Source organism: Eimeria maxima, genomic scaffold, assembly GCF_000499605.1.
Source record: "Eimeria maxima Weybridge genomic scaffold, Emw_scaff926, whole genome shotgun sequence".
In the NCBI taxonomy this organism is placed as follows: Eukaryota; Apicomplexa; class Conoidasida; order Eucoccidiorida; family Eimeriidae; genus Eimeria; species Eimeria maxima.
In genome coordinates this window covers 2715-14559 of record NW_013566867.1, presented here as the reverse complement: position 1 = coordinate 14559, position 11845 = coordinate 2715, and the positions used below count along the sequence as shown (strand labels likewise).

The 11845-nt window shown below is 53.6% G+C and overlaps 3 protein-coding genes across 3 annotated transcripts; 1 reads left to right on the top strand and 2 right to left on the bottom strand.

Moving 5' to 3' along the window:
* Positions 1-201: 201 nt before the first annotated feature.
* Positions 202-1696, top strand: EMWEY_00045810 (protein kinase, PfPK7 homolog, putative; the record flags this gene model as incomplete). The annotated part of the gene is made up of 5 exons (XM_013483072.1): positions 202-400; positions 615-751; positions 947-1060; positions 1323-1502; positions 1607-1696. The coding sequence occupies 5 exons, from the start codon at positions 202-204 to the stop codon at positions 1694-1696; spliced, it is 720 nt and encodes a 239-aa protein (XP_013338526.1).
* A 3814-nt stretch (positions 1697-5510) lies between these two features.
* EMWEY_00045800 (hypothetical protein) lies at positions 5511-7316 on the bottom strand (the record flags this gene model as incomplete). Its single annotated transcript, XM_013483071.1, has 4 exons — positions 5511-5549; positions 5732-5914; positions 6542-6673; positions 7101-7316. The coding sequence occupies 4 exons, from the start codon at positions 7314-7316 to the stop codon at positions 5511-5513; spliced, it is 570 nt and encodes a 189-aa protein (XP_013338525.1).
* A 714-nt stretch (positions 7317-8030) lies between these two features.
* Positions 8031-11643, bottom strand: EMWEY_00045790 (RNA binding motif-containing zinc finger protein, putative; the record flags this gene model as incomplete). Its single annotated transcript, XM_013483070.1, has 7 exons — positions 8031-8640; positions 8869-8984; positions 9264-9413; positions 9565-9945; positions 10374-10433; positions 10613-10842; positions 11082-11643. The coding sequence occupies 7 exons, from the start codon at positions 11641-11643 to the stop codon at positions 8031-8033; spliced, it is 2109 nt and encodes a 702-aa protein (XP_013338524.1).
* Between the last annotated feature and the right edge of the window lie 202 nt (positions 11644-11845).

Below are 11845 nucleotides of genomic sequence, written 5' to 3'. Positions count from 1 at the left end.
CCCCCCCCCCACACACACACACACACACACACCCCGGGTCTTATCTTTGAATTGCAAATTCTGTTGTTGTGGCGTTCAGCCTTAGGGGTAGTGCTTTGTTCCCTTTAGTCATCGGTTTTCTGACAGTTGAATTTCATGGCATTGATTCATGATATTACTTGTGCTGTTTCAGTCACAAGTTTCATGCCTGGGGGGGCATTGATGATTCTCAAAAGCATCCGAGATGATAATTTAGAGCAAAGCTGCTTGCTGGAATCCGACGCGTCTGCCGCGCTGCCAGCAGACGCCACGCAAGACGCACTCCGAGAGAAATTCGTTCCACAGCTGAAGACAATGTGGACTTTCACGGAAGCCCAAGCTAAGTGCTTTATTCGTGATGCTGCAGAAGGCTTAGAATATTGTGAGCTTGCTAAGCTGCAGCCAGTGTCGTTGAGCTGTTGAACATAATCGGGAACTTCCCTCGGGTGTCTGGACCTAAAGTGTAACTAGCACGACGCTTTTCGTGAGTGCGGCGACGCGAGAGTGTGTTGCTCAGACTGTGTCGGATCTTATACTGGATGCTCCTTAGTTGCTGCCAGAGTGATGCTTGGTTGGGGTCTTGCGGTGTGGCGCAGTGCACGAAGACCTTGGAATCTGCCACAGGGATCTCAAGGTGGACAATCTTCTACTGGGCGCTGACGGTCGTGTCTGTGTGGGCGATTTTGGAAGCGCCGAGAAGATGAGCGCGAATGGAAAAGTCAGATATACAAAGGTACGGGATACTATATCTTGCGAGGCACGTAAGTGCAATAGCGCTCCTTTCGTTTAGGTCTAGAATAGTTGTAGATTTCAACCCAGCACCTGTCTCTGCCATTCAATTCACAGCCACAGTCCACTTGTTGAATGGCTCCCGGGTGCTTGTCCAACTCCAAGAATGTTGCATTGCGTTTTGGCGGCTCCAACGCAGGGTACGTACATGTTCATGGCTCCCGAGTGCCTCCGCCCGATAGACGAGTCCAAGGCATACGAAGGGCACGATGGTCGCGCTGCTGATGTCTGGGCACTGGGAATATGCGCTTATGTACGCACAGCTACTTACAATCAAACAGACCTTATAAAGGCTCCTGGAAGGCTAAGCTGGCTTTTGGATGACTCGGAATGAAGGTAGCCGGATGGCCACTTCATACCTTTACAGCCAGGAAGCTTCCATTGTGTCAAGTTACCCATGCGGCTTCACGACGCTGTGTTTACAGCTTTTTGACGGCACATCGGCGACAAAATTTCAGTAGTTCCACTGAACAATTCACTGTAGCGGACCTTACTTTCTTTGGAGCGCTTTGCAGGTGATGATATTCGGAACTGTTCCATTTGGCGCGAGCTCAATAGAAAGCCTTTTCGAAGCTATCGGGGAAGGAGCAGTGAAAATTCCTAATGACCCACCCATATCGCCAGAGTTGCGTGATTTCTTCCAGAAGGTGCTCCACCCGGAGTGGCAAGACCGTTTATCTGTGTGCCAAGTCCTGGTGAGGTTTTGAAGAGCCGTGTACTGTTCTCACCAGTTCAGGCTTTACTTCACATGCGCATTACAGGCGGCTCCGAATTATGGCGCTTTGCTTGAACTGCGCAGGACCACCCCTGGGTGGCGACAGCAGATGATGCAGATGCCGCTGCATACGCCCACAGTCTTCTTCAGCAACGCGCAATTGCCAGCAGCTAGCAGAGCGCTGTAGCCCCCTACAGCAGTAAAAAGGATTGGGGCTCATCGTAAGGCCCATCTGACAGGATGAACAGGCAGTCGGACAGACGGACGATTCAAAAGGTCTAAACCAACTCAACAGCGGGTTTGTTCGCATGGATGCTAATAGAAAATGGCAGAGGGCCAAGTAGGCAGCCACACCACGAGCTACCTGTTCCAACTAGTTTGGTGAAACTGCCGTCTACTATCAGCCGCTCAGGCACTGCAGATGGGCGAGTTCACCACGTTGGTGACAGCGTGCCTGCTAGGTGAAGTACCATGCTTGCTCTAGTGGCGTATCTGTGTCGCCTGTCAGCAGTCACCGCCTGTACACAAATGGAGACAGGGGTGGTGCGTTGCACATGCTAACTTCTAACTGGTCTTGCTCGCAAGTTTACTAGAGACCATTCTTCAGTGGAGTTCTGTTGATTCATTCATGTCATCCGCTTACGGATGCACTTCTAGAAGGGCTGAAACGACATCTATTTCACTGGGGTGGCTAAGATGTGCCGACTGGGCGAGATGTGGTAGCTGGGGGAGCTGTATTCACATGGCTCCGTAGTAGCTTTTGCTGCATATGGTTATTGCGTGTCGCCCTTGTCAGTGCCCATATTCCCTTGGGATTTAAAGAAAAACACAGATGCACTGATGGCGTGAATAGGCTTTCCCCTGTATGCGTACAGGTTCGCCTTCACGCTAGTTTAGCTCCGGGTAGTAGATCAGGTTATCGCCCGAGCTTCTTCGCATGCATGCATGCTTCCCTGCAGCAGCAATTCACGTCCTGAGTGCAAATCAGTGAGATCCGCCAATGCAATGCCTTCAAACGCTTCGAACAAGCGCCTGCAAACTATGTGAGGAAGTCAGCATGGTACAAGGTCGGGCGAATCCGAGCTTCGCATTCTTCCACCTGGCGGTCACTACGCAGCACAAGACGCCACTGGCCTTCTGACTGTTAGTAAATGCCCATACACCTAAGTAGAAGAAGCAGGGTTTGCCCTTGTTACTTTCACTGCGGTGCCGTATGCCGTCTACTCAACGTGCATGCTTTGGAGTCCGGAAGTTACCAGTCGCACACTCACAACTGCGTTTGCGCCAGCAGCAGCGGCTGCTTCAGCTAGGCGTTGCAGTACAGACGTTCGTGTTTCTTTCAACACTTCATGCTGCAACTGCTGCTCGCCGCCGAGCTGCTGCTGTATGTGCTGTTTCAAAATTTCCAAAACGCTGCGCCCGCGCACGGCTGACCCCTCAACCAAGCCTGAAGGTCAGAGTGCACGCACTCTATAAGCAATATTGCCCTCATTGTATGAGCTACTAATGAGGGTATTATGCTTCAAAGTTTCCATGGAAGCTGCAGCGCCCTCAGCAGAATAGGCTTCCTGGCTGGCTCGCAGCTTTTGGTCAGCTACCGACGTAGGCACCCCACACTCGGTTGTTATGTCCTGAAGCTCTTAGGAACATGATAAAGCTAGTAATAAAAAATTTCACAACCTTACCTTTGTACTTAACATTGGAATGGCCAGGAATTGCAGGGGATGTCGTATTTCACTTCCGTCAACAACAAAGCGCAAGGGCTTAGGTGGCCTGTCGGTTTCTTCCTCTGGACTCCTCCCTGTTACAGCTTGAGCAGAATCTAACCACTTTTTGCGTGACTCTCGAGTTGTTTGGTCGACGGCGCAGAAAATATGCATACGTGTGTCAGCGGTACAGGGGAGAGCTGGTAGTTTGCGTTATAGCCCACGCACGGCCCTGGCTAGTAGCTGGCGCTGCGTGAGATTTGCACGAGCAGGTGAATGATAAGGGGGAAAGAAGGCGCCTATCCTTTCAGCTTTGATAGACGCATAGGCCGAACCCAGGAATTTTGGGTCGGGCTGTCCCGACTACCCAAGCCTACAGACAAAGCAGTGGGCTCGGTTTATGGGCGAGTCATTTAGGCCTTGCATATGCACCGCCTTCGTCATGGACGCTCCTAGTAATCACCGCATTTGCATTCAGGAGCATCGTTCGCTGACGACAAGAACACGCAGGAGTTCACTGCCGAAAAAGAAGTGAACTCGGAAGGCAAACAGAGCGCAGGTGGAAGCACCATAGATCAAAGATATATACAACTTCAGGATCTAGGCGAGTCTCGCCCTGTTTCATAGGAAAGGCAGTTACTTGCGGCATACCATTCGTAGCACGGCATATACGCCGGTTGACCAGACACTGCCCATGATTCTTCTAAACGACAGTGCACTAAAACCATATGGCAACGCAAAACCTCGAAGAAATTTGTCCTTCGATAGTTCTCTAGTAGCGGATCCATACGTCACGAAGGCTTGTTGCCCGCCTCCTGTAATGATCACTGGGCCGGCAAGCCCCACTGAACCGTTTGAGCAGCTAGGAGCGTTGACTGACCGCTGTGTCTAGCACACTGGTTCGGTTCGCATAAAACTGATGACTTTTGAGTTGTAGCAGGCTTCACCTGTGCAATTCCTGCTCACAGCGTCACTTGTAACACGGAGGTACCCTATTGTGGGCACACACCTCTTGCATGCAGAGGAAGGTTTCTTACAATCAAACTGCATCTTGCCTTTGCTAGAGCAGGTACCCTCTGTAAATATGTTCTTTCGTAGAGAATGCATGGATTGAGGTTCCTGCGTTACAGTGTCATCGGGGTCACATTATCGAAATGCAGCACGGTCGCCTGCATATGTCTGTCGGAAGATAGAACAGGTACTTCCAGTTGTAGACATGCTGCCTACTGAGAGTCATTTAACCTGTTCAACAATTGTGTATAGCGTTAGTTCGCACATCAACGGACCACAGGGATACACTGGTTCCTGGGTCGTCTTGCAACAGAGCTTGCAACAAGGAGCGTTTCAGCTCATGACAAGCCACCTCCTCTCCACACCAGAGCGAGGCCCTTGGGAACATGCTCATACGATGCCTGTAGACTGGATGGGATGCCTAGTGCAGTTGGGATGTTCTTAAGACTGTCTGCTTCACTGCGCCGCACGCGGTTCTTCCCCCGGATCCACGACTCTCCTTACGTTTTGCAACGGTGCATATACAATGAATTTAAGATTTCCGTTTACTTTTATGAAACTGTTTTCGGTACGCTTGATCGACAATGTACTTGGCAGTTTAGAGGGGTGTACAGCTGACTTCTCATTTGAACTCGTTACAGTGCTTGGCAGTTCCCAATGCATCTGCAGAACGTGGACAAGACTAGAATCATACCACCATTAGCAAACTAGAGAGCAGATGCAAGCCATGTGCGCTCTTGAATGCAGCTTCCTAAACTGCAGCGGCATGGGAACCACAGTTCCTTGGGAATAGTCGCTGGGTCCCGTCAGAGTACTCAAGAGCCGTTGACGATAGACACGCAGTGGAAGGGGAAAAGTGAAGATAAATGAAGGTACATACTTCGAAACAGGCACCACATGATTCAAATCCTCCCCTCTACCACGTACAAGAAATTTCAAATTGGAGGCGCGCGGTGAGAAGGAATATCATAGAGCGCAGTTGCATCAGAGGTTAGTAAAAATCTCGCCGAGCCCTTCAACGCCCTCCATTGCTTCTGCAGAAAATTTTTTCGTGTCGCACGGCTCATCTGCAAAATCAATGTTCCTTCCCGGAATAGGGAGAGTACAGGACAGTGCATGATTGCACTTGCACTGTGTGCTCATACACACGATAAAGTCTACGCCCTATTTTTTTCCCTATTACTTTCCAGGAATCGGGCCAGAATACTGCATCCCATTTTAAGTGTCGCCTCCATTTGTAACCACAGAATGCTCGCGCCCAGTGCAACGGGTCATAGCACGCAGGCAGTATCAAAAGCCTCAATCAGCGACTAACACACACACAGATGTAGAACAATCGTGCCCACCCACCACAGCTCATCCATTGCCCTTCAGTGCCAGACGACTGTGAATCCCATCAGCAAAAGAGAACAACTGCTCAAGGCCCATTGCCACTACCCGTTCGGGCGCACCCTGGCTCCGTAAAAGTGGGTCGCTCGGGCGAGGAGCATACGGTCCTAACGCCATCTGGGATGTCTCGGCGCCTGCTTCCCGAAAAAGGTATGGCGTCAGATGCTAGAGTTTGTCTCTGCTTCGCGGCGGAGGCGATGTTAGCGCTTGTTTGTGGCGGGGGTTCGCGTTTTAGTCCACCCAAAGGATTGGAACGTGTCACCGACGAACCACGTAGCGGCAATTGCTGCAAAGCAGCTCAAGAACACCACGATGCCACATAAGAAGAATGGGGCTAGCAGCCGCTACACGACGCTGGTGTACGTGGTGCACCTAATACCGTTGTGCGACCGAGTTGGAATTTACTAGCGTATCTCAATAATCGCCTATCGGCGAACCCCTAGACGGCTGTCCTCGAAATGCCTTGTACTCTGCAATGCAGCTGCCATATGGAAAGTTCCCAGCTGGTGAACCAACTGGGCAAGGTGCAGCAACTAGGCATCCCCAGGGCGCAAAGCTCCTCGCCAGTCCAAATGACGCGGGGTGACTGGCACGCACGTTTGCAATAGCCTGTGAGTGTAAGAGACAAGTCTCGTGCGGAGAATGCTGAAAACCGGATGGCTCGCCATGGTGTGTGGTGCCACGCCGCCCCTCCTGATTCTGGAGTGTGCTAATGCGCAAGGTCTTGGTAGCCGCGGCTAGGGAGCTTGAAATCCGGCCCCATGTGATAATTTTTACACAGCACCATCCGCTGTGCTTGATGAAGAGTCACCGCAACACCTTACTCGTCTCCCACATGGCAATCGATCGTTCAACTGGGCGCCGCAGGCGCCTTGGTGCCGCAGGTGGAAATACTTTGCCTAGGAGCCCTGACCTTATCACCGGGAGCATTGTATCCTGCACGTGGCCACGCGCTCCCGCCGTTGCTAAACTGAAGTCGCTTGGAGCAATTAGCCCGTTCTGGCGTTGTCTTTGCTGCTGACTCCTGCAGAGCCATCTGTATGCCCTGAAAGGAAAAGGATAACTTCCAAAGTGCCAGCACTCATTCCTCCTGCGCCAGGTGAGCTCGTGGACGGGTCTGCTAGTGCTCCGGACGCGTATCCTTGCTGGGGAAAGCGCCTGAGTGCCTCACGTCTCGCATTGTGATTCGAACAAACAAGAGCGGTGGTTTGGACGTGTGAAAGGGGAGGTCTTATCGGAGCAACAGGACAATAAACCCCCTTACAGCCGGAGGCAAACCATAACGTGTGCCTGGCATTTGAATGCACCGGAGGCCCTCAAACTCTCCTGCGTGGGTATTCTGACTCAGGTAGATCCCTCCTTAAAAGCAAACGCTTGCAGCACTATGCAAGGAGTTTTCGGGCACTACTTGACGCCAGCTGGCGTCAAGTCTACACAAGCCTACACAAATACGCCGTCTCAGGCCATCGTACTGCCTTTGACACCACCAAAGATCCATACTGGGAAGCAGTGGAGAATTTCGCTCCTGGTTGTGTACACCCGAACGGCTTGATGGTGTCAAGCTGCACTGCAGCCATCATTGGGTGCTGCTTGCTTCTCGGTTTCTGCCCATATCTTTCCGAGTCCCCTCCCTGCTGGGTCTTTTTAATCTCGGCAATCCCCTTCTTATTCCAGACTTTAGATGCCATCGACGGGAAGCATGCACGCTGCTGGGCATATCCTCTCCTCTAGGCCGGCTGATGGACCATGGGTGTGACATCATCTGCACCACCTTGCTGACGCTACTGGGGACGCCTATCATCGGAGGGAGAATGGGACTGCTGCAGTACACAGTTTTGGTCGTCTCCTCTCAGTTTCTTCAGTTTCTGTACACAGTAAGTACAGGCAACCCATACACCGCTCGCACTGTCTTTTCAGTCTTGCATTTCTGCCTCATCCTTCCACTCCTCAGGCATTATGCGCGTTGCAGCTCGAAAGAAGCTAGCACCCTCCGCACAGAATTGGCGCCCCCCAAGCACGACCCCCTTCCCTTCCTATGATTCCACAGAACGACACCAACAGATTGCAGACAGCTGAAGGCACATCCTGTGGAGCGTGCGGCAGCAAAATGACGGCGATATCTTCGGCAGCAACAGCGGCTGCTACTGCTACTGCTGCAGCCTGTGGGTCCGCATAGATCAAGGAGAAAACAACCCAAGGTGTGACTCCTTGCCAACTATCTGCCCACTAGATGCCGCTTAAATGAGGTGCCCTTCCGTTCACAGGGCCCATCCGCCAGCAAAACGGTGCTCCAGCAGAGGCAAAAGCACAATGCGCAGGCAGCACAACTGCTTCTACACGTGCAACTACCTTCGCTGCAACAGCAGAAGGGGCACCACCCATACCAGATTGAGACACCTGCTTCACTTTTTGGCGCCTAAGAAGGCGGCCATGTTGCTAAGCTGCTGCATCCAGCTAATGCCTCCTGCTGGTCCCTCCTGTTGCTGCTGCTGCTGTTCCGGCAAGCCGCTCTGCGAATTGCCGCTTTGCTGCTGCTGCTGCTGCTGTTGATGCCACGACTGTGGCTGGTGCTGTTGCTGTTGCCATGGCTGTTGTTGCTGTTGCACTGGAGGTACTTGCTGTTGCTGCTGCATCGGTGGTACTTGCTGTTGCTGCAGAGAATCCGGTGACCACTGCTGCTGCTGCGGCTGCTGCTGCGGCTGCTGTGGCTGCTGCGGCTGCCACGACTGATTCACTCCAAACTGCTGTTTAACTTGTGAAGGTGGCTGCTGCTGCTGCGACCAGCCTTGCTGGAGCTGAGGTTGCTGCCACGACGACTGCTGCTTCTGCTGTTGCTGTTGCTGTTGCTGTTGCTGTTGCCAAGGTTGCTGCTGCGGCCACGCTTGTTGCGGTCCTGATGCCGGTAACTGCTGCTGCCACTGCTGCTGTGGCTGCTGCTGCTGTTCGGGTGCAGGATGCGACGTCGCTGTAGCAGATCCCGAGTGGGGAGAGGGGCCAAGAAGCCCAACCATCCTGAATAACATAAGGGAACATGCAACCAGGAGACGGGTGTACTTGCTGCAACTTACAGCGGAAGGCTCCTGCCACTGAAAGCGCATTTACAGGACAAGTAGCAACGCTTGGAAACAACCGATCAAAAGCAGCTGGACTCGAGAAGTGATGAATAGAAGACCGGCATATGCAGCGGGGTGCCACAGCATGACCGGCAGCAGCTGCTGCTGTAGGGTGCAGCAAACGTACACGGAGTTGCTGTTCCTCAGGTGCTGCGGGAAGAGATATCTGTACTTGTCGAAGGCTTGGAAACCAGGCGGAACGAAATACAAAAACACGCCACCGGGCAAACATGCAACGCCAGCCTGCAGCGAAAAGTGGCAACGAAACTACCAGGCCGGGTCCTTATAGCAGCAGCGGCTTCCCTCCCAACAACGGATGCAGCCAATGTTCTCGAAGCCGCAGCAGCAGGCTTTCAAGAACGCTAATCAAGAACAACGCATTCGATCCAAAATCGATCCAAAATCAACAAAGGCGACGGAATTTGCAAGTCATGCACAGAACAAATGGCTCATCGCCAATACGACACTGCAGCAACGACATGAGACGCAGAACCATCAGCAGCAACATCAGCAGCGACGAACCCGCTCTTTAGACCTAAAATATGACAGATACTCATTGAAGGAAGCTTCGTTCTCGGGTGAGGCCGGCTCCAGCAACACAGCCGCATCCATAGGTTTAAGTGCCAACTCCTCGCACTTGCTGCGGTGGCTGACGTTCAACATACTCTGCAGCTGCGCACAAACAAAAACAACATTCTAAAACCAGCGTTCCGTTGAAATACGGGCCTCGAAGAACGTGAATCAGCGGCCAGGATCACAACAAACCGGTAGCAGAATATTGGCTGGCAGCAGCAGAGACAGGATCATAATAACAGATGCTTACCTGCTGCATCTCCAATGGAACCTCCCCTTGCAAGCAAAGGGCCGTGACGGCAACTTTCTTGCGGTCATTGCGGCCCAAAGTCCACCTCCACTGAGCACCAGCGCCGCAGGGGCCCGCCGGGGCCCCAGTCCCTGGCGGGGCCGCTGGGAGCCCCGACGTCGCTGCAGGAATAGTAGGTGGAGACGAGGAGAAATCCTTAAGAAACGGGAAGCCGTGGCGGGCACGGTGCTGCTGCAGTAAAGGAAATAGCAAAAGCGGTTCGCGAGCTGCCGGCACTTCCAGCTGTTGTTGCGGTTGATCCGTGGGCGGCTGTTGCTGTTGCGGTGGCGGCTGTGGCTGTAATGGAAGCATAAGACCGTTGTGACCATCTCTGCGATACATCTGCAGAAGCAAGCGCAGCGGCAATACTTGCGGCAGTGCTTATTGACATGGCAACAGCAGCATTCGACGAGCCTTATGTGTGTGCCCCTCGGCATTCCCTCCTCTGTTAACTTTGCCAAGGCATGCGTTATATGGGCTATTTGTTGAAATGGAGCACAAATGCACAACATAATGCGCCCCTAGATAGGACAAAAAGCTCTCCTCCTTTAACAAGGTTACAGCCTCAGCTTGCGGGTCAGACCCAGACCCAAAACCAAGTACGCTGATGCAGGTGCGTCAAGCTAGTGAGTGTCAGGTTCTAAGAGCTCCCAAGCTTTCACCAAGGTGCTGAGGTGAGCGTAGAGACTGCCTAAAAAACCTAACACAGGTTGAGGACTCCACAATGTACCCAAAACCCCATCTGGAGACCTAGCCTTTGAGTTGCTTACCGCCTCCTCGTCGTGGCCCCAGTCCCTCATCCGCGCATCTCCATCCCGCCGCTCGTCGTCCTGCAAACAGATTCCGAACCCTAAACCCCACATTGCGTCCCCTCTATCAACCCTCGTTCCAAGGTCCGCCCAGCCATCACCACTTCATTTCAAGCGTTCGCATCACTCTATAGATGCTCTTAAGATGTCAGAATTCGACGGTTCGTGCATTTTGGGGTTTGTGGGTCTGCGCTCCTCACCATCGGCCTAATGGGTTGTCTTCCCCGTCGGTCCCAGTCCCTGTCACTGCGGTTGCCACCCCTTTCTGTGTGTTGCTTGCCCCTGTTTGGCCTTCTGCTGCTGTTGCTGCTGCTTCCCGCAGCAGCAGCGCCATGCACTTCACTGCCCGCCTCTGACCCCGCATCATCTGTCCCGCCGTTGCGGCCCCCGGTGCGTCCTCGTTGGTACTCTACGCGGACACAGCGGCCCACTGCACTCCCGCAGCAGAAACAAAGCCAGCAGTAGAAACATACAGACGGACTGCAAGTTGTCTAGCGGGGTAAGTACACAATGGTGAAGCACACAACGGCTGCAGAACCCCATACGATGCAGACGGGTAGGTGCCACACCAAACGACGCAACAGCCCACAACAAAAGGCTCAGCCACCGCGAACTCTCAGTGTGTCTCTAGCCTGTCTGAAAAGCATGCACGTGCTATTGTCTCCTCACTAAACGTTTTTCCGTTTAGAGTTTCGAAACATCGTCTGGCGTCCTCTGCGTTTTTGTAGAGAACGAACGCGTAGACAGCGTTAGGCCCCACTCGCTGGTTGACCCTCAGGGCAACACTTTCGACCTCGCCGCACTGCGAAAAAAACGCCCTCACGTCTGCTTCTCGTGCCTCCTTCGAAACGTTGTGGATGTACAAGTTGCGGCCGCCGGTTGAGCTTTGCCGCGGGGCGCCCTCGGCACGGCCCCGACCCTCTAAAGTCCACGATGGAGGCCCACCAGATGGAGCTCCACCGTCTTCCCCTCCCGCAGATCCAGGGCCTATTGCAGGCGGTGGAGTCAACACCGACGGTGGTAGCCCTGGCCCCCCTGGGCCAGCTAAGAGAGCCTGAGGTGCGTAGGGCAACCCGGGAAGCAGAGGAGGGAGGGATCCCCCAGCATTGGCGGCCCCTGGAAAGGCTCCTGCTGGGAGACCTCCAACTGGCGGGGGAGCCCCTGGCAGGGGAGGGAGCCCTCCAGAGAGGCCCACCGAGGCGCCATGGGGTGCTTGGAAGCTCCCGTCCATCTCTGCGGGGAGGGGCCCCCCTGCGGATACAACAAGGGGCCCCGACAAAAGAAATAGCACACGTGTTGGTGGCAGGAGGGGAGGCAGAGGTGAGGGCCCCTTCGGAGCCCGACTGGGGACAGAAAGACAACAAGAGCAACGGGCGTCCGGGGATGTAGTGCCTGGCACCACAAAGTGCAAGGATCCGGGGGGTGAACGCCGC